This window comes from Pantherophis guttatus, chromosome 4, assembly GCF_059756535.1.
Source record: "Pantherophis guttatus breed Tessera chromosome 4, ASM5975653v1, whole genome shotgun sequence".
NCBI lineage: Eukaryota > Metazoa > Chordata > Lepidosauria > Squamata > Colubridae > Pantherophis > Pantherophis guttatus.
Window position 1 is genome coordinate 129,854,584 of NC_142066.1, and position 23,540 is coordinate 129,878,123.

The 23,540-nt window shown below is 35.9% G+C and overlaps 1 protein-coding gene across 1 annotated transcript in view; it reads left to right on the top strand.

Moving 5' to 3' along the window:
- CALCR (calcitonin receptor) overlaps positions 1-23,540 on the top strand; it is a 168,815-nt gene that overhangs the window by 83,544 nt on the left and 61,731 nt on the right. The window contains exons 2-4 of the mRNA XM_034402015.3: positions 3,183-3,267; positions 14,976-15,123; positions 21,832-21,942. Of these exons, the coding sequence (XP_034257906.1) occupies positions 3,220-3,267; positions 14,976-15,123; positions 21,832-21,942 (307 nt within the window). The 5' untranslated portion in view covers positions 3,183-3,219. The remainder of the gene's footprint in view (positions 1-3,182; positions 3,268-14,975; positions 15,124-21,831; positions 21,943-23,540) is intronic.

The window sequence follows — 23,540 nt, forward strand, 5'->3', positions numbered from 1 at the left end:
ACCAGTACGCTCCCACAGAGAAGGGCTCCTCCAGGTGCCGTCGGCCAAACAATGTCGGCTGTCGGCCCCTAGGGGGAGAGCCTTCTCTGTGGGGGCACCGACGATCTGGAATGAGCTCCCCCCAGAGATACGGAGGATCCCGGATCTGCGCACCTTCCGCCGCGAGTTGAAGACGCTTTTATTTCATCAAGCGGGCCTCGCCTAAATTTTCTCCCTTTTAAATGAAAATTTTAAATTTTTAATTGTATTTTAAAATTATGGGTATTTTAAATTATGGATATAAATTCAGCCAAATTTATTTAATTTATTTTATTTGATTTTAAATTTTGTATATTTATGTGTTTTATTTCATGGCTGTACACCGCCCTGAGTCCTTCGGGAGTAGGGCGGTATAGAAATTCAATTAATAAAATAAATAAATAAATAAATGAAGCCCCAGCTCCTTTGAGAAGCTATTGTGTTGGGAGAGGTGGACAGAAAGAGAAGAGATTGATGAGCAGCAAAATGGATGAACTTGATTACAAAGGGGTACCATTAAAAGAAAACCTGAAAGGACATATTGAGGACACAGCAACTTGCCAACTGTATATGTGGATCCTAAGAATCAGGACTGACTTGAGGGCACATTATAAATCAATCAATATTAATTAAGTCTGTGAGAAACTGTCTAAAGGAAATACTTTGATAATCGTTACTCAGGCTTCTTTCCCATCTTTCAGTTAAGATAGAAGGGGAAAATCCATTGGGATTTGATACATTGGGAGTAATGTATCAGAGGTCTAACTTTTTTATTCTCAGCCTCTAGGAATTAAAATATGCTTTTCTTACATTTTTGTTCTAAAATGACATCAATTATCCCTGTCAATTAGGCTCAAACCATCACTTTACTAAATATGCAATTAAGCATTTCTTACTGCTTCTGACAAGACTAGTCTATTAAATTTTGAACTGTGCAGGCAAGAAAATATATAGTATTCAAAGATTAAAATAAACTATTATATTAAGCATATATGTACAAAACATTGCAGAAAAATATGTGCATCTGCTAAATTGCTCTAAATTATAAAATAATATTCTAAATTAATACATTTTTAAAATCTAATCAGAAGGTTGCGCTTACCCAGGATGAGAACATTTTTCTCTGATTTTTTTCTTGCCCTCTCTTTCACATAATAGGAAAACAAATATTTGATATCTGCTCCAAAGTATATTTTTTTCAATATAAGAACTCTACCTAGTTGCCAGGATTTATCCATTAAACTATAATCTTCTCAAAAGTATCCAGCTTTTAAATTCACTATCCTAGAAATATTGAGGCAAAATTAAAACAAAACAGTCCTACCTAAGTAAGCAAATTGCCACAAATTCAGAATCCAGTTGGCAGGGTCACAAATAATGATCATAACGCACTGTACGCCGCCCTGAGTCTCCGGAGAAGGGCAGCATATAAATCAAATTAAAAAAAAATGACCCCAGGACAACATTGTAAATATATGCTAGTTACCAAGCACCTCATGTGACCATGAGGATGGTGTGAAGTTGTACACTAAATATGAGGATCAGTCATAAATCTTTTTTTTCAGTACCATTGTAACTTTGAACAGTTGCTAAATATATGGTTGAAAATTGAAAACTACATGTATCATTTTGGAACATATGCCAATAACCCATAATGGTGTACTGATTAAGTATTGAACTAGGACTGCCTCATTCAGATAGAGAAGCTGAATGAGTGAAATCCATACTTTGTCTTTTAGTTCAACCTTCTCAATACTTCGCTTGTAATGGGGATAAAATTAGAACAGGGGATTTCATGCACACTGCTTTGAATTTCTTCAAGAAATATACCATAGAAAGCTAACAACTCCTAAGATCATATCATATAAATATATGTGAAGCTTCTTTTCCGATAACATTGTATTGCTAACTACGGCATACTAAACCTAAACCTACTGTCCCTGTCCTACTGTCCCCATTTATCTGTATTTACGTCCTTTGTTCATGTTTATGTTCATACCTATACTTGTTATCTTGTACATGTTTGACAAACAAATAAAATAAAATAAACACATATTTTATGATTCCAACTCAGCTTAATCTCCCAATCAAAAATTAAAACTCATATTTTGTCAGTTCTCCCAGGTAAAGCAAATAGGAAACACGACTAGATGACCTAATTATACTTTATTGTAAATTTAAAACTTGCATGTCTGAAGACATAAATTTCTCGCCTCCACTTTTAACTGCTGGATCAATTAGGGTGGCTACTTCCTAAACTTATACTTTGACCATTAAACCACTAGGAGTCTCCATATGTCTTGTTTCTTAGGCAGATCTCTTCCCTTCATCCCCCAAGGTCATACACACATTCTGTTACACATTTTAAAAGCTAGTTGGATATTGGTTCTACAGTAGATTCATACATTGTTCATATTTTATTTAATTATGATTTACAGAATTAACCACTACTTGTTCATTCAATAAATGAAATGGCTATGTTCATACACTATGCTAAGGCCAAGCAATACAGCAAGACTAAACAAACTATATAATGGTTTAGTGTGATCATAATTGAAATATCTCAGAAGCTCCAGCCCATTTTTTACATTACATGGGAATAAAGGACAGAGAGGAAACTATCTTACTGTCGAGGGGTCATATAAAAAAATTAGTTCTTGAGTTCTGACTTTATAATTATAGTGAAAGAATTTCCATGCATTATTATAATTTGGCAGAGTATGCAAGCTTGACCCCATGGAGAAACTAATTTTTCAACCTACCTTATAGAGAGTAATGCTGGGCAAGTCTTCATTTTAGGAACAGCAAAGTAAGGGAATTTATGTATTTGCTTGTTTGTTTATTTAAAGGACTTATGTGGGCCCCTATTTCACATAGTGATCTTAGCTCAAAACAAGAATTAATGAAGCTATCTGATTAAACTTCGATGATGTGAAACACTGAGCTTCACAGTAAATCATCTTAGCACTAGCTTAAATTAAATTTTATAATCTGTGCTTCATTGACATATTTAATTTTCCAAAGAAGAACTAATGGGAAAACTTGATACGCCATAAATGTTTAGTGTAATTATTTAAAATGTAATACCAGAGGACAGAAATGTTTTAACTGACAATGTATAAAATAAAATCTAACAAAGTCTGCTTTTTTTCAATTTCCCACAGAGCCAGGAAAGACATATTACTCCAGAAAAGACCTGCAATGGATAAAAAAAGCAATGGTTATCTCTTATTGATCATTCTACTAATTGTAAGTAAAAAAAAAAAGCCTAATAGCATTGATCTGAAAACCACTCAGGCCAAAGTTTGCATGTTTTTAAGTGCAAAAACCATATTATGCTAAGGTGACCAGACGTTCCGCTTTTGGCGGGACAGTCCCGCTTTTGAGCAATTTGTCCCGCGTCCCGCGGCGTTTTAAAAAAGTCCCAATTTTTCATTCTGCCTCCTGAGTCCCGGCTGCCTCCTGAATCCCCGCTGATGGCTAGAGGGAAAAAAAACTCTTTAAACTCTTGCCGCGGGGCTTCAAAGGGCCGACCTACAGCTGATCAGTGTTAAAAAAAAATGAATAGACCCATGCCTGCAAAAATAGAAAAAACAGCCCCTGTTAACAGCTTCCGCTAGGTTAATTAGCTGCAAAAAGCTGCAAAAAGTTCCTGGAGCAGATTTTTTTCCCCCTAGCTATACTGAAAACAAAGGCGAAAGCGAAACTAAACCTGCAACGTGACAAAATGAGGCAGAGAGAGATTTCTTTCTTTTTCTTTTTCTTTTTCCTCACCAAAAAAGGTAGGTACAAAACTGCAAACAATGGGAAATTTAGGGCAAAAGAGGAGAGTTCAAGATTTTAAAACACAAAAGAAAAAAAGCTCTATTTAACTAGGGAATTGTAATAATTGAGATACTATTAATAATTGTATATTGTGTTGAAAGCAGAAATGGTTAAGTTGTGGTTTGGAGGAATATATGGGGGAAATTATTTGGTTTATTATTATTGGTAAATATAATTAATTGATTTGTAAGAAATTGGATTGCATGGAAATAATTGGAATATTCATGTTCATATTGATTAATATACAAAAAAGATAGTTATATAACTAATTGATTTATATTAAAATGTTGAATTTGTATTAAACAACTGTATTACATAATTACATAATTAACCAATGTGAGGATGGATATAAAAATAGATGACAATGGGAAGGGGTATAATATAGAATAGAAGGGAAAAATTGAATTTGATTAAGATTAGAGATGAGGATGAAGGGTAATATTGTTTTTTTTAAAAAAATAGATGAGGAATAAATATGGCAAAAAGGAAATATAGAAATTGTAAATTTAATTGAAATGACTAAACGCTGTTTAAATTTGTGAACCAGCCAAATATTCTGTTCAAAGAAAATACATTGTATGTTTGTATGTGTGTTTCTAATTATTGCCATTTATTCATATTTGTTCTCTTTTATTCTTTAAAGTTTAACAATTCATTCTTAATCTTAATATCTTTATATTTGCTTGGGGTTGGCTTTCTTCCCTTTCATCTTTTTTATTGTACAGCAATCTTTCTCCTCAAACCTACCACCACTCTCTTTTCTTTCCTTCTTACTTTCTCTTCCCCCACCCTCTTTTTCTCCTCCCTACTTCCTCTTCCTTTCTCCTTCTCCTCCTCTCTTCCTCCCTCTCTTACCCTCACTCCTACTCTAATTTCCATTCCTTCATCCCTCTCTATTGCTGTATCCTTTAATGCATATGGACTACTCAGAGGGCTGAAAAAGTTATTTTTGACTGGTCCTCACACTTTTGACCAGTCCTTGAACTTATGACTGTCCTCACATTTTACATTTTTGCCTTATCTTGTCATCATGGTGAAGAGAAGCAGTTGTGAAATGAGTGACATGGTTGTTAAGAATGCTGCATGGGCATAAATATGAGGATGGTCATAAGTGTGAGGACCAGTCAAAAGTGCGAGGACCTGTCAGAAATGACTTTTTTCAGCCCTCTGGTTAGTCCTTTTGTGCATATGGACTACTCAGAGGGCTGAAAAAGTTATTTTTGACTGGTCCTCACACTTTTGACCAGTCCTCGAACTTACGACTGTCCTCACATTTTACATTTTTGCCCTATCTTGTCACCATGGTGAAGAGAAGCAGTTGTGAAATGAGTGACATGGTTGTTAAGAATACTGCACGGGCATAAATGTGAGGATGGTCATAAGTGTGAGGACCAGTCAAAAGTGTGAGGACCTGTCAGAAATGACTTTTCAGCCCTCTGAGTAGTCCCTATACACATAGCCATGGCCACCCGGTCACATGACCAGCTAGCCACACCCACCCAGTCACATGGCCTCCAAGCCACGCCCACACAATAAGTCACGCCCACAATGGTGTCCTTCTTACCAATGTTAAAATCTGTTCACCTTACCCTATACACATAGCCATGGCCACCCGGTCACATGACCAGATAGCCACGCCCACCCAGTCACATGACCAGCTAGCCACGCCCACCCAGTCACATGACCAGATATCCACGCGCACAAAATAAGCCACGCCCACAATGTCCCTCTTTACCAATGTTAAAATCTGGTCACCTTATATTATGCAGGGTAAACAACTTTAAGCCCACTGTTCCTACTGCTGTCTTGGTCAAACCACACTTGGTCTAATTAAATGTACCTCAATGCATTGTGCAAGTTAATGAGATATCATAATTTGTTTAGTTATTTGATTTACATCTGTTGTGAAAAATATCCATCTGGTTCAGTTCCAAGCCAGGAGAAAGACACTGGAAACATGGAGGCTGATTGGAAAGTGGGCCAGAACCACCAAGCACATGGTTCTGGTGCAGGTGACCACATGGAGTTGAGAATGAGGGGTATTTATACCGTCTCTTGGGCTTTGGACTTGAGCTTCCTGTTCCTGTGCAAGAACATGTATTTTATTGGCAGTGGTCAGACTCCCATGGGGCCATGTGTGGTCAGGTCTGAGATAAGTTTGGTTGAAGTTTGCTGATGCAATATCTTTAGGAGATTTTGCAATGCAGTAAATTCTGCTGCTAGATAATCCTATCTGGAAGGTCATGTCTTAATCCCATTATCCTGGAGCTGAACATCTTTTGTTTTGTAGATAGGATAGGCCAGTCTTTCTTAATGGGAACCAAATATCTGTTGGGGGCAGGGAGCTGGGGCTGAGTTTCTATCTACCTTAAGATTTCTATTTTTCTTTTGGGATAAATATAATATTCTGCCTTTTTAATATTTCTCAAAATATTTCATTCTTCTAGGAGGGGTGACTTCCCTCACATCAAATTAAATCAAATAATTTGATTCAATCCTTTCAACCTAACTTGCAGCTAAAACAAAGTTGGAGATGCACTCCTTCTCACTCCATCCAATTAATGGTATTAAAATGGCATTCTTCTATATGTGTTTATATCTATCAAGACAATAATTTGATACTAATTAAATTAGTACCATGAATTATAATTGATCACATGTAAAATAATTTGCCCAGTTTATTAATTCCCCTTTCCAAACTTTCCAAAATCAACATTCCAATTTCCCTTTTTATATATATATATATATATATATATATATATATATATATATATATATGTAGGTCTTTGGTTATTCGGGTCTTCTCCCACGTAAAATTGGAAGTGTCTTGGCGACGTTTCGACGAAGTCTCATTCGTCATCTTCAGGCTGGTGTTCTCGGCTTCGTGCTTCGAGCAAATTTGCTCCTGGAAGCACGAAGCCGAGAACACCAGCCTGAAGATGACGAATGAGACTTCTTCGAAACGTCGCCAAGACACTTCCAATTTTACGTGGGAGAAGACCCGAATAACCAAAAACCTACATACAAACACCCGCGAAAACCTGAGAAAACAAACAAACAAATATATATATATATATATATATATATATATATATATATATATATAACAACAGCAACGCAGCTCACCAGCTCAAATTCCCCTGCAACTCAGACTAACCCAAGCACAACCAAGCCCCCACCCAAACAGAACACCCCCCACCCAAACAGAGCAAAGCCAAGCCCCTATCCAATCAGAGCACAGCCAAGCCCCCAACCAATCAGAATACACCTCCACCCAATCAGAACACAGCCAAGCTCCCACCCAATCAGTTCACACCCCCACTAGCAGTTAAAAGGAAGAAACAGCTGCAATCACACATTGCTCCTAGAAGCACGAAGCCGAAAACACCAGCCTGAAGATGACGAATGAGACTTCGTCAAAACATCACCAAGACACTTCCAATTTTACGCGGGAGAAAACCTGAATAATCAAAGACTGACATACAAACACACTGACATACGAAAACCTCAGAATATACGTGTGTGTGTGTGTGTGTGTGTACAGTTAATATCTCGGGTTTCTTCCCATGTAATTGTAAACATATCCCTAAAAGGGTAGTAGCGACGTTTCGACGAAATTGCATTCGTCATCTTCTGGCTGAAGTTCTCAGCTTGGTGCTTATGGACAAACATAAGAAAAACCGAGAAGATGACGAATGCAATTTCGTCGAAACGTCGCTACTACCCTTTTAGGGATATGTTTACAATTACACGGGAAGAAACCCGAGATATTAACTGTACACATATATATAAGCTTGCATCAAACTTTTTTCATCAAGGCTAAAAGGAAACTCAGTCAATGTGAAAAAATTTGCCCTTCTAAACATTCCAAAAGCAATTAATAAGAAATTTTCTAAGGTAGTTAAAGAAGAAAATATGTGAATCCAATGTTCATTTGAAGGCTCTGAATCATGGCTTAGATGAGATGACTTTTCTTTGGTTCCCCTAGCTCTAAAAGCCACCAGAGATTTCTGTCTTGTAATCTCTTCAAGGGGAATCTTTATAAAGAGTTCTTGTGAGTGATCCTGGTTTTCTGCAAAGTCCAGGGTTCCAAGTCCAGTCCACCCAGCTAAGTGAGTCCATGAGTCAAACTGTAGTCCACAAGGCAAAGGCAAGACACAAGACAAAAGGCAGTCCTCAAGGCAAGGCAAGGCAAGGCAGAAGGCAAAAGGACAAGTCAAAGCCAGAGGAGTATAAGCCAGAACAAATAATTGTTTCTGGCAAAGACTAACTCCACATGGTTTCTCCTTAAGTCAATCCATTCTAGATGTTCCTTGTGAGGAAGGGTGGGGCAACCTTCACCTGAGTAGCATTGTAGCCCTTCTCTGAGCTTGTCTATGCTCTGCTGTCCATGCCCTTGGATCTAATGGTAGAGGCAGCTGTTTCTCATTAGAGGGGATCTGCTATCTATCAGCACTACTATCAGCAGCCAATTCTCTCCTGTGTCTGTGCAGGCAGGTAGTTCTGTCTGATCAACCACCTCCCACAATGCCTGAGGGGCCCAGGACAGCATCATCCTCAATCCCTTGGCTTCTCCAAGGGAGACGTGCCATCCCTGTCCGACAGTTCCAGTTTCAATACTTTTTCTTCCGAACTGAACTCCAATGGGGCCATGACAGACAGATAAATATAGATAGACAGCTAGAGATAATAGACAGACAGACAACACATAAACTCAGGATAACATGTCTCAGCATGAGATATGTAATAGAAAAGGTCAACATTTATTTTTTAAAATCTATTTTAATATTTGAATTGATACCATACTGTGGCATTTAGACATTTTTGTACATAAATGTCTTGTCTATAATATAATTACTCTTTCTAAAATGTCATATTTAAGTCCCAGACTAAGTTTGCATTCAGCATCTTGATGACATATCTAAGAAACAATATATTTATGGTGACAAACTGGCTTGTTGCTGCAAAAACAACAGGTGTGTTAACCCCTTAAAGAGAAAGAGGTCCAAACATCTACTGCCTTCGTGCTCTTACCTTCTGCTACACTTCCACCCGCATGGAATATCCTCATGGCTGCTTGTTGAAGTTGATGAGAAAAGAAACACCATCTTGTTGGCCAGTGGAAAGATTAGTGTTGCAGTCAATGTCCAGGCATTGTCTTTCTTTCTTTTCTTTTTTTGCAGCAAATAGGGAAAAAGATGACTGGGGCAGCAGTAAAGTTGCTTCTCCAAGCTTTCTTGACCACTGGAGATGAGTGATTAAGTCAAGGCACCATAGCTCCTTAATTTCAGGTATGGGAGGAAACAGTCCCAAGAACTGGAGAGTTGGAAGAGCTAGTTAGGCCCACTAATTCAAAAACCATCTGTAATTGCACAAAAAACAAAACTGTTCTTGTGCCACTTTCTCTGGATCTGAAACCAAAAATAATCAGCTCAGCTTCTTAATCCCCAGATCATGCAGAATGTAAATGAGATTTATTATACTATTATATTTCATCATCTAGATCACGCCAGAACAACATGAAACCCTGCAGCATTTTTTAAAAAAAGTCAATTCATGTATCACTTCTGGGCATCTCCAAGTTTCCCCACCTTTGCCAGTTTGCTGATCAGCCAGTTGATCAGCTTGCCAGATACTTTCTTCATGACCTGGAAAAATTTTTAATGTATTAGTGTGCCTCTTTCCCCTCCACAAATTATGCATCTTTGGTCTAAATTCTGTTTCATCAGGCACATGAGTAGTAGGTGATAACTGGAATAAGAAGGAGGCCCAACCTAGATGTCTGTGTGTGTATATATAATCCCACTTTAACATTGGCCAGGAGATGCCATTCACTTCTGTTGTACTGTAATGTGCTACGAAGATCCTGTCAATGTTTTATCAAAGATTGGAGAAATGGAACACTGGTTACAGAAAATATATGTTATCTCCCTCCGCCAAACTGGAGAAAGGTTTGTTATTTCATTCTGAAGTCCAAGCAATTCCAGGGAATCATTACTGTATGGATCCTAACATCTAAGTCTGCATGGTGAATAAGGTTAAACAAATATTTATTGATGCATTAAAACTATATTTCAAAATAAAAGTAAAACTATTATTGTGCAGTCCTTACCAGAGGGTAGTTTGCAGTTGATTGGAGAGGAAGATAGAATCCAGCCTGTTATCTACTTCTGTCCTTTCTCTCATGGAATACTAGCTTTTACGAAGACCAAGAATAAATGGGTCTATAGTGAGCGTGAGCTTAATTGAGGAGGTCTTCGTTTTCGGTTGCTTTTTCTGATTATTCATTCTATAAGGCAACTAGCTGTTTTAATGTTATTTTATAGTTTTGTACACTTCCTAGAGTCCATTGGAGCTGAGTGATCAATCAAGCAGTTCACTCTCCTAAACATGGAGCATAGGTAGGCATGGAATGTTGCAAGTACACCAGATAGTTAAAGAAGACAAAAGGACATTAGAAAAATACCTGAAGGAAAGTGAAGAATATCCACTGAAGCTAATATTTCAGGAAGGCTTACTGACTTTTGGAGAGACTGAACTGGCCTACAAAAAGACAAAATGAGGAACAGAAAAGAGACATGGGAAGAGAAAGCATTACATGGCTAGTACACACATGCACATACACACAAGGTACCAGTAAATGCACATAACTACAAGACCCAGCAAGAGCTAAGAGCAACAAAGTTGAAGAAAGAGACAGAGGGGCTAATTCTGATTGGATAAGACCAAGATTAAGAACAAATGAATACAAAGCCAGAATTGAAAAGACAGCAACAGGCAGCAGCTACCACTTCTTCAAAGAAGCTGAAAAAACAGTGGACACCTAGTTAGCTGCTGTAAGATCTCACAGACTGACTACAAACAATGGCATGACAAACTAGCAACAATAGTACATTAGAAGATCTGAAAGAAATATCATTTGCTTGCAAGCAAAAGCTGGTAGGAGCACAAAAACAGACAAAATAATAGATAATGAAGAAGCTGTGGAACTTTAGTATTCACATAATATCCTAGATGTAACAATTGTTGATTGGAAAGACAAAAAAAGTGTGGATAGTGGATAAGGCAGAAGGAGAAGAGAAGAGAAAGAAATGGAGAAAATCACAAAATACCTGTAAATAGAAGTGGAATGACTATGGCAAAATAAAACAAAGGTAATACCAATAGTAATAGATACCTTGGGTGCAAGCTCAGAACATCTGGAGCACCACTAGAACACCATTTGCACTGGCAAAATCATCATCAATCAGTTGCAAAAGGCAGCTTTACTTGGAACAGCTTACATCCTGCAATGATACCTTTAACAGCATCAAACAGCATCTGCTTATTCCAGATGTCATTGGGAAGGAACTCAATGGACAAAAATGCCAAACATTCGAGTTATTTGTGGGTCTACCTCTCCTGGATTTTGTCTAATTGTCCCATCATATTATATCAGTGGTGGATTACTCCCAGTTCACACCGATTTGCAAGAACCAGTAGTAAAAATTTGTAGTAGTTTGGAGAACTGGTAATAACATTGGCCGGCCATGCTCCCGAACCGATCCCCGGCCCACTCGCTTACCCCGCCGACCTCATCAGAGCCTTTTTTTTTTACTTGTAAAAGCATTTTTTCTACAACCTCTTTGGCCAAAAAAAATGCTTTTAAAAGTAAAAAAAAAAGCCTCTGATGATTGTGCGGCTCAGCTGCAATCATCAGAGACTTTTAAAAGCATTTTTTTCTGCAACCTCTTAAGTTGTAAAAAAAATGCTTTTAAAAGTAAAGTAAAAAAAAAAAAGTTGGCCACGTCCATCCAGTGACATTACAACCCCCCCCCCCCCGCAAAGCCATGCCCACAAAATAAGCCATACCCACAGAACCAGTAGTAAAAAATTTTAGAACCCACCCCTGGATTATACCCTAATCCCCATTCAGCAGAAGACACATGTTCTGCATACCATCGCTTAGACTTAGATCATGTCACCTGGCAGGGCCCAGAAGACACTCATTTCTTCCATGCACCTGCCCTTTGGAACAGCATTCCCTGAAGATTAGATCGGCCTTTGTGTCTTTTTATAAGACCTAATAACTTACAAAGTCCATGCTTATATTAATTGCTACTGGTTTTTGTACCTTGGCTGCTAATTGTCTTTATAAGGTTTTAATATGAGGGGTTTTTTGCTTGTTTCTACATAAATGTTCACTATTGTTACCTGTCCACTATCATGAACTTGAGATGAGCAGCCAGATAAATAAATGAACAAATGAATTTCATCAGAAGCAGTCTTTGTAGAAGAGCTTGGATGCCATATTCCTAAAATTGTACTGGTAATACCTAATGTCATTCCATTTTAGAGGGCTTTCTTTTGGTCTCCCAACATTCAGTAAGAGGTAGAGGGGAATCAATGGGAGGAGACACTTCAGTTTTGATTCTTCAATTATCTTTTAATGTGATCTATATTATGCAGCATGCTATTTTGTCAACTTTAGCATTTTAAAGTAATTTCTATCTTGTTCAATATCTGTTAGTTGCTCTAGGAGACTATTATATGACAGACTGTAATAAACTTTCTAAACGAACATATGGTTGGGTTAAAAATATCTGTTCTAGATACTTGACTGATAGAAGCTGAAACACGTAACTTGCATATAGCTTTTGTTAGATTTGGTATAAAGATTATAAATGTTGGATGGAGTAGATCTAAAAGTGAGAACATGACAGTTAACATGGTTCCAATTTATTTTTTCAACACCAAGAAAATTGTTCTGTTGATGTGATAGTAGTAAGTCAAATTAAATAGTGCAATGATGACAAAGAGGTTCCTGCTGCTGCCTTTGAAAAGGAAACTGATATTAAACTGTAAAAGTCTTCATGTGTTCCCTTAGATATACAATGGCATTTCTTACTAGGTCATTAAGTGTCTTACAGATGAGCAGAATACTTTACGAAAGGAACAGATTAGTATATTTCCAAATGCCTCATACAGTAGCCCTGAGAAAAAGAAAGATTTCATGCCATCAGTAGACTTCCTTATTTACATTTCCACGGTAAATTGAACCAATAAAAATGGATGATGGAAATATAAGAATAAATGCAAAATTACCTAATCTTTCCAAAGCTATACACCTTTGTCATTTTAGTCTTGAATCAGTGTAGAAACATGTTCAATCTAAACCAGAGGTTTTAACTAAAATATACTAAATCCAAAAAAGAAGAAATAACCTGGTACAAAAATGTACCTGCTGCATAAATTGTACTTAGAAGTATAAAGATGTATATAGAAATTTATGCTGATAGGGAGAAAAGGCAAAAAGTATGTTGTATTTTAATAGGACAGCTGTTTGCATATTTACTTGGAAGTAACCCTTACTGAATTCAGTGGGATCTATTTTTAATATATGTGTCTAAGAATTTGATCATATCAAATGCTAGATGTATTCAGCAAAATACATTTCCTTTTTAAAAAGTCCTTTCTATTTCAATGGAGAAGAATATTGGTCAGTTACAACAACATTAACATATTAATCTTCATATTAAAGCTGTGCATAATATTTGAAAGGGGCAATTGGGAAAATAAACCTAGCCAGCGAAGCACAGTGTTGCAAAAGGCACAAATGCTATAACAATTCAAAGAGAGAAGCTTCATTTGTGCCTCCATATAACTTTCACATGCTAGGCACAGCCCTACTATTTATATCTTTTAATTGAGTAAGTTCTGCAGATTGAAGTAGAATGAAAATAAATTATTGGCAATTCCTGATGCATAAGCCATCACTGATTTGCATGGTTCATGCTCAATATAAAATCATAATGTGATTTGATTGCGGATTAGTCTTGCATGATGAGTGAATCCACCCCTTATTGTTGGAAGCATATAAAAAAAACAACAAAATTCTATTCTTTGCTATTGGAATCTCAGTATTTAACAGCACTTGACTGACTTTGTGTGGACTTGAAAGTTAAAGAGATTAGCAGGAAGTTCCAGGTGTATAGACAAGGGCAACCTGATCAGAGCTGCAAAAATCCGATTGGTAGCTGTCCTATAAACAAGATTGGAAAATTTAAAAAGTATCCCAGAAGCAATGTACTGTTGCCAAGAAATTTGAGTCACCAAAAGTTGAGATTGACATAGATTATTTTGGTTTGATATGTCAAAACAGCCTATTTCATTTTTTCAGCTTAACATAAAAACATCTCCGGTGTTCTTTCTGTTTTTATATATATATATATAAAACTATATATACATATATATAGTTTATATATATATATAAACTATATATAGTTTATATATATATATAAACTATATATACAACCCTGAATCATAGCTAACAGCATTGCCCATATTCTCTTTGATTATCTGTCCTTGTTAGAAATCAGGCAAGTTATCTGGAATTCCGGGAGTACTTCTAAATCCCTCTTCTGACCACTCATGCTTTAAATAATTTTATTTTAATTTATGGGAATATACACTGTTCCACTATATTATATGAACAAAGATAAAATATGCTTACTCACAATTAGCTGACCTGTGTGTATTACACTTCTTTATACCAATATGTGAAACATTGTCCTGAGACTGCATGTACTGTAGGAATGTGAAAAAATTAGATAAGTATTTCTTGGTCTTGATAACACTGGAAATTAATAATAAAATAGATGGAATATTGCTACAAAAAAATAGTTGTACTATTGAAATAATGGGAATGGGGCGTTTGTCCTCTTTTTTTGTTTCCAACATTAACAACATAATCAAAGAATACAGTAACAATAACATATCTACTAATAAGGATATACTCATAACCACCTTTTAATGACTGTATCTTGCTACTGTCATTAAAAGAAGAGATAAGAAATTATAGAGAGCTCTTACGCTAGATCACTACAGTGAATGAAGTTTTCCACACAGTTTTTCTATGCATGTTTTTATAATACGATAGAAGATCTCTCAGGGAATCAAGGCACACAATCATTCAAAGTCGCATTCAGTCCTGCCTGTTGGCAACTCTATAGATACATGTCCTTGAGATTAAGAGCATTGTACATTTTCCTTGCAACTCCAAATTCCTTGATCAAGCAAACAAATAGAATTTTTTTTATTGAATTGTCCTGATATAACTTACAAATATTAACATATTTTTTTTATATACACAGAGAATGGCTCCAAGTTTCCCCACTACTGTAAATTATGTCAATCCTACTTTAGAGTCTATGGAATATTCAGTGATACGCCAGAAAATAGTAGATTCACAGTTCAAGTGCTATGAAAGGATGAACAGAGCACCTCCTTACAAGAAAAAAGGTAAAGAAACAAACAAGAGAAAGAAAAAAATTATTTGAAATTATTATTTAAAGCAGTGCTTAGATTTTTGGATTGCTGAAAAGAAAAAGGGAGTAAGGAGAAATCAACATGAACACAATTATAAGAAAACATGTCTGGTAATAACTATTAGAATGAAAATCTCACAAAATTTTATAAATAGTGTAAGTGTCAAGGGCAACGTTTGATTATGAATAACATTTATTTAAGCAGAAAGGTTCTTCATTTAAGCAGAAAGCTTATTCATTTTGAAGGTGTATTGAATATGTTATGCAGGGCAACATTTTTTTACAACTGATTTGGTGTTCATATTTCTAAACCTTGACCCCATACTGGTCTTTTCCCCTCCCATGTTGAAAGTATTTTTTTGTATTGTCCTATATTTAGATTTGAATTATCACAAGATTTCATAGACAAAACAAATACAGGTAGTCCTCAACTTACAACAGTTTGTTTAGTGACTGTTCAAAGTTACATTTGCATTGGCATCCTTCAGTCTCAAGAGACTATGGTATTGTGCTCTGGAAAGAGGTCCTAAAACAGCATCTAATGTGACTAAAAAGGCCAATTCGAGAGTGGCAATCCCCTCCACACTGAGGGCAGATACATTCTGTCCCCTGCCCAGCCCCAGATTTCACTGGTTCCGGGACTGCCTCTTTGCCTCAGCCTGCCAAACAAGTGTCTCTCCGAATTGGAGAAGGCCATGCTGCGTCTTTAGCCTCCAAGCTGAATGATCGGAAGTCAAAGTTTCCCAGTTGTTAATGTCCATTCCCAGGGCCTTTAGGTCCCTCTTGCAGATATCCTTATATCGCAGCTGTGGTCTCCCTCTGGGGCGCTTTCCCTGCACTAATTCTTCATAAAGGAGATCTTTCGGAATCCGACCATCAGTCATTCTCACGACATGCTCAAGCCAGCATAGATGTCGCTGTTTCAATAGTGTATACATGCTAGAAATTCCAGCACATTCCAAGACTGCGCTATTTGGAACTTTGTTCTGCTAGGTGATGCCAAGAATACATCAGAGACAGTGCATATGAAAGATGTTCAACTTTCTCTCCTGCAGTGAGTAAAGGATCCATGACTCACTGCAGTACAAGAGTGTGCTCAGGACGCAGGCTCAATAGACCTGATTCTTTGTATGTTCTGTCAGCTTCTTATTAAGCCATACTCTCTTTGTAAATCTGGAAAATGTGGTGGTCCTTTTTCCCCCCATGTTGAAAGTATTTTTTTGTATTCTCCTCTATTTAGATTTGAATTATCACAAAATTTCATAGACAAAACAAACACAGGTAGTCCTCAACTTACAACAGTTTGTTTAGTGACTGTTCAAAGTTACAGTGGCACTGGAAAAAAGTGACTTATTACCATTTTTCAGACTTATGACTATTGCAGCGTCTCCATGGTCACATGATCAAAATTCAGCTGCTTGACAACTGCCTCGCATGTATGACGATTGCAGTGTCCCAGGGTCATGTGATCACTTTTTGTGATCTTCTAACAGGCAGAGTCAATGGGGAAGCCAGAGTCACTTGACAATCATGTTACTAACTTAACAACGACAGTGATTCACTTAACTGTAGCAAGAAAGGTCGTAAAATGGTTTAAAACTCACTTAACAACTATCTTGCTTAGTAACAGATTTTTGAGCTCAATTGTGATTGTAAATCAAAGACTATCTGTACTGTTTTTATACCCATCATTTGAATGTGGATAAAAGAGTATTAAGTCTTTAACTGAAAGTTTCTTCCTGGTAATTTTTGTCCTGTTATTGCTTCTCTAATCATCCCTTAATTATCTCTCTGGCTATGACATACCAAGCATACAATACCCAACTACAGTTTAGTCTAGCATGTACAGACCCAACTCTATCATTTTAATGAATGCAGAAAATGATCTCTACTGAAATACTATACTTCGCTACGGATGAATATATCATATGAATAAAACCTGTTTTATTTAATTGATGTCTTCATTTCATTATTTACACATAAATATATTCTTGCTCTGCTCCATCAAAGAAAAAAATAAATTAAAGAATAGATTTTGGTAATTAAGATTCCTGCCCTCAGTAAGGAATCAAGACCAATTAGGAAAAACATATTACATTTGTGCTGAATCCAGGGAGATCCTTTGTACCCTTATCTCTGGAGCAGAATGAAGCAGCTCATCTGGCTGAATATTTAAGTGGCTAAGTGGTTTTAAAGTGCTAGCTTTTAAAAAGAGAGACACCACTTGATGCCACATCATGCTGAATAAAAGAGGCAGAACCATCAAAGAGATTAATAACCATAAGAAAATATTTGATTCCAAGGAAAATCATTGGTTGAATATATATTACTTTAATCAAGAGCTATGTGGACCTATTCTTTGTTTTGGTTTTCACTTTTCAAAAAAGCCATTCTTGAGCTTTGCTGAAAGATTCTAATGCTTGTCCTGATTATTCATTGATTCCTGAAAATCAGTAAACACTAAACAGGGTAAGGAGAACAGAGAGATCATCCAACATACAGCTTGTATACAGTTATCACTTCCTGAGCCAAACCTTCCCCTCATAAAGTACTGTGATACTTCTGGTGAGGAGAAACTTAGCATGACAAACCATGAATCTAATTTGCTTGCTTTGATATAGACAAAAGCAATACAGGAAGAAGCACTTTTAAAGAGAATCTATATCTTCAATAGGTAGTCCTCAATTTACGACCACAATTGAGCCTAACAGGTAGTCCTCAATTTACGACCACAATTGAGCCTGACATTTATGTTGCTGAGTGAGAAATTTGTTAAGTGGGTTTTGCCCCATTTTACAACTCTTCTTCCACATTTGTAAAGTGAATCACAGCAGTTGTTAAATTAGTAACACGGTTGTTAAGTGAATCTGGCTTGCTCATTGACTTTGCTGGTCAGAAGGTCACAAAAGATGATTACATGAACCTGGGACACTGCAATCATCATAAATATGAACTATCATAATTGTTAAGCATCTGAATGTAAATCACATGACCAAGGGGATGCTGCAATGGTTATAAGTGTGAAAAGCGGTCATAATTCACTTTTTTTGGTGGCGTTATAACTTCAAACAATGACTAAATGAACTGTTGTAAGTCAAAGACTATTTGTATTTCAAATTATTTACAGACATACTTATATATACATAACCAGTGCTGGGTTTTAAATTGTTTTACTACGGGTTCTGTGGGTGTGGCTTGGTGGGCGTGGCATGGCTTGGTGGGTGTGGCAGGGGAAGGATACTGTAAAATCTCCATTCCCTCCCCACTCCAGGAGAATGATACTGTAAAATCCCCATTTCCTCCCAAATCCAGTGGAAGGATACTGCAAAATCCCCATTTCCTCCTGATCAGCTGGGACTTGGGAGGCAGAGAATAGATGGGCCCAGAGCCAATTAGAATTTTTACTACTGGTTGCCCAAACTACTCAAAATTTCTGCTACTGTTCTCCAGAACTGTCAGAACCTGCTAAAACCCACCTCTGTACGTAACCATTTTCTTCCTGGGATAAGGAAATTATACAAGGGCAAACAAGGAATAAGAAATACTAAGCCAAACAAATTGCAACAAGAAAAAGATAATTAATGAAAATAGCTAAATATACCATTGATTAATTTAATTCAATCTCTTTATACTGTTATATCCTAAAAAAAATTTGCTTCTACCAAGTCTGTACATAAATTTATATATATATAAGTTTTTCCCGTGATGTTATCAATCACATCCAGGACTGATGGTTTGTTTAAATATATTAACTGCTAACTATGTGTTTTGTGATTCAGTCCTCATTTATGTCCTTTGTATATGATCAAATAACTTCTATATACTTGCTTCCTATGTTTTTCATTTACTTTTGTATTCAATCAATAATCATTCCTTATTAATTCTTAAACTTATTCTTCTTGTTTGCATCATCATTTTATTACATAGCTTACTTTCATAGCATTTAGATTTTACATTTCTTCTGAAAGACTAAATTTGACTTCCATTTAGCAAAATTGGTAGAATTATATTGCAATGCACAGCCACTTTTTTTCTTTTGACAAACATTAATTTTTCACAGTGAACTACATAAAGCTCACATCAGTCTGTCAACATTTGAATGTCTTAAATGTTCTTTTTTCTCATCTTTGGTAAGCATAGTACCAAGAAATGCACATTTATTTTTACCATTTTTATATAATTAGTGCATATTGTATGAAATATCTTGAGGAAAGCAGACTAGGAAACTTGGGTTTGAGATATTAATTTCAATATCACCTTTAATGTTGAGCAGATCTAAAATGCATACTGTTGCTATTGCCACCAAAGTCCTCATAACATAGAGCTTACTTTTATATAATATTTTTTAAATGCTTTGGAATTTCATTTCATTCTCCTAAAGCAGAAGTATTAGATATCTAATAATAGATATTAGAGAGTTGTTCTTGATATAATGTTTTAAGCAAGGTACTCTAACAAATATGTATAAAAGAGTTTGCCTTTTTTTCCTTAGATAGAACATATTCAAGAGATATCTGCTGCATTGTGATACATTTTTTTGTTTTAATCCTTCTACCATTTAACTTGATTGCATGCCATTCAAAAAATCATGGCACACAGAGTAGGGGTCTTTTTAGCTTTCAAAAAATGCTATCTTCTTCGGTAGAAGGAACAGAATAAATAATATCTTTGTTAAATGAAAAAAATATCATTGGTAAGGTTGCATAATACAGAACTGAAAAAAATATATAGTAAAAAGGAAAAAAGATTGTTTTAATGAGGCAACAAATAATTGAGGGTAACAAATAAGCAGATTGAAAGTACATATTGTGCAGAAATAAAGTTAGTTTTTATTCTTTTTTTCAAAAATAACAAGAATGTGCAGGTGGAGGAACCTGTTTTATTTCCCCCAGGTGAAAAAGTTTCTGTATTGTATTAGCAAATACAAATGTTTTTCATTTCATAGAATGACAAATCTTTTCAAAATTAAAAACTAAGCCTCCTACATAACTGACTGCGCTGTCTTTCAGAAATATATTTTGGTTGCATTTTTGTTGTTTTCTTAATCTTTTCCACTAATTCCATGATAGGGTTCTTTTATCCAGTACAAAGTCTGGAAGAAAATGTGCTATATCTAAAAAAGAAATAGGATTGCTGAGGTCAATAATTATCAGACAAAAAGCTGAACATTTTAACTTTTGTGTTTCTAAGAAAAGACCATCCACCCACACCTGAAACACTTGGACTTCCCATCATGAGGAAAATGCACCTGGGAGCTACTTTCAAGCTGCCCAACAAATCAGTAGTATTTTCTTTTAGATAGCAACTCCAAGGGTGGCCAAGCATTTTAGATATATTTAACAATTTTTACCACCCATTAGTGTTTTGGGTTCTAATATCATTTAGCCACAAAACTTTCAAAGATGACTTTCCCATTTCATTGACTTATTGCCAGATTTAAGTAACATAATTATACTGTCAGATCCAGATTTTGATGGCCCTGACACTCAAGAATACCATCCAGCCTAAGTAATCTTGTCCCCTCGTTGTCAGTGTTCCTATTTACTCAAATATCTTACTTTTTGCCATATTGGAAGCAACCAGCTCTGAATCTTTCTACTATTGCTGTTGTTAGCAGATAATAACGACATGCTCATAGACAGAGAGAGATTCAGAAGTATTATAAACTGCCACCTGCAAATTCTCCATAATAAGGGGAAAGAACCAGCTGTTCTCCAGTTCACATTACGTCTGTTAGGAAAAAGCTGATAATGTTTTGAAGTAATTCTGTAATTCAGTTGCTGAAAATCTTGTAATTCTATCCCTTTCTTTTCAATAAATTCTGTTAAACAAAATTTTAAAATTGAATGTTTGTTTAAGTCAGCTACCAGGAACCTTACAGCATAACAAGAAATTTATTTATTTTTATTCATCTAACCTGTATGCCACTCATCTTACTAAAGGCGAATCTAGGTGCCTAAGAAATTGTTGTATAAACAAGTTGCAATGATGCAGGAGAACGAGGTCATGGAATTATTATCAGTGATCCCTGTTATAGTACACACTTAAGCAGTGGTGGGATTCAAATAATCATTAGGGCAGAGAACAACCGGTTCTCTGCCCTAATGATTTCTTCCAACAACCAGTTCACCAAACTGCTCTGAAAGTTAACAACCGGTTCTCCCAAAGTGGTGCGAACTGGCTGAATCCCACCACTGCACTTAAGGGACCACTTAACTATGTCAATACTGGCTTAAATTCTGATAGACCTTATTTAATTCACTCTATTATCCTGGATTGATGGGATGTAATGTGAAGTAAGCTCTAATAATTAATAATAACAATGTTATCCAGTGCAGGTGACATAACCTAGTGAACTTGGCAGCTTTGAAAAACTAAGTCAAGTTGAACCAAATTACAAATTGGATTGGGAGATAGTGCAATATCCTGGGATGGTAGGACATTCCGCAAAATTGAAAAAAATATGTCAGAAGACATACCACTTCTGTATTGTTGCCAAGAAAATTACAGATATAATCATCAGGAGTCAAGTTCAACTCAAAGGAGTCTTTGCCTTTTAACGCAAAAACAACAAAAATGCTAGGCATTTTCATGAACATGGTAGACATTACTCTGATCTTAGAAAAGAAGGTCAGTGTATTTTCCCCAAAACTATCAAGCTATATTTCTTTCAAATTTCTAGGATTGTACTGTAACCGGACCTGGGATGGATGGCTGTGTTGGGATGATACACCAGCTGGAGAATATGCTGACCAGAATTGTCCCGATTATTTTCAAGACTTTGATCCAACTGGTATAGTACCTTTGTTACTTTCAGCCAATTGATAGAATATGGAAATTAAAGGATAAATTTTATCAACATTAAAAGTACAGTTGGTTTGCATTTACATGTCCAGAACTAGTTACTGTACATATGCTGGAGCAGTTAATTTTTGCGAATTTTTCTGATTTTTCCAAGCTTTTGATGCAAATTCTCTTATTTAAAAAATACATATATTAGCATGTGAGAAAATTACTTGCAAATACTCCTATATGGGGCAAAAATGTACAGAACAGAATGTGTACAGATAAATTGTAATCCAATCTGCAAACAGAAAAATAACCTGTTTTTTTTAATGCAAATATTACAGTAGGAAAATCAAGCAGTCATTCCTGTTTAAAATTAAAGTGAACAGGTTAAATAGGTTTTATTTATATCATGACTGAGTTCTATTCACACCTGCACTGAATGTTCAGAATGTTTTGCTTTAAATCCTCTTGCTGTTTGCCATATTGACTATTGACAAGCCAGAAAATGGCAGTTTATTTTTCCTGTCAGTCATTTTTTTCATAATTCTATTGGTAGGGAATTAAATAGCAGTTACTAAAACTGGTTCATTTGTGTGGCATGAATCTCATTCCTAGTGTTTTTTAATATTTTATGATCAAAGGCTGCTGTATAAAATGTATCAACATAATACTTTATAGCAGTGTTTCCCAAACTTTTGACATATGTGTACCCCTTCTATAATTTTCATAACGCTGAGTACCCCTCATAAAAAACATATGCTTTAATAAAAATCAAAATATATTTATTTTTTCTTTTTTTGGTACATACACAAAATAAACAAAAGTTATATTATAAAGAACATTTATTTGATTCAATGAGAAGGATGAAATTGTTTATGTTGAGATGACAGATCATCATAATTTGGTTCCCTGGTTGTTAATTTTAATCTGAGATGCGGTTCCACGTCCAATAGTCTGTTCCTTTTTTTCGACTTAATGTCTACAAATGCAGAAAAAGCCACTTCGCATAAATATGAAGTTGGAAAAGGCAAGATGTATTTCAGGACTTTTTCTGTTAAAACCGGATACACATGTTGCATTTGTAACCAGAATGATGTTATTTTATAATTATGTTTATTTCTCAAGAATCCATCCGAAGCTAACTCCAACAATTGCTCTTCTTCCGCATGCGACAAACCTTCTGGCATGGATGTTGTGTTAATGTTGAACGGATATCTTATCCATTCAATATTTTTGTTTAAATCAGGGAAATAGTTTTTCAAGCCAACTTGCAAACTCTCCAAATGCTGTATTATGCATTTCAGAGGATCAGCCTCAATTTTAGTAGCCAAACTTGTTATAAACTCATGAAGAGAGGGAAACGAGTCTACTTCTCCATTACCAACTCTCTTTTGCCATAAATTTAGTTTTGCGATGGTAGCGTTCACTTTATCTTGAACGTGAAACAATGGAATTTCTTTGCCTTGTAACAATAAGTTGAGGCAATTTAAAACAGAGAATATATCTGCTAAGTATGCTAGTTTACAAAGCCATTTCCAGTCATGTAAACAATTTCTCAACTCAAATCTATCATTAAGAAAGCATTGAAGTTCATGTCTAAGT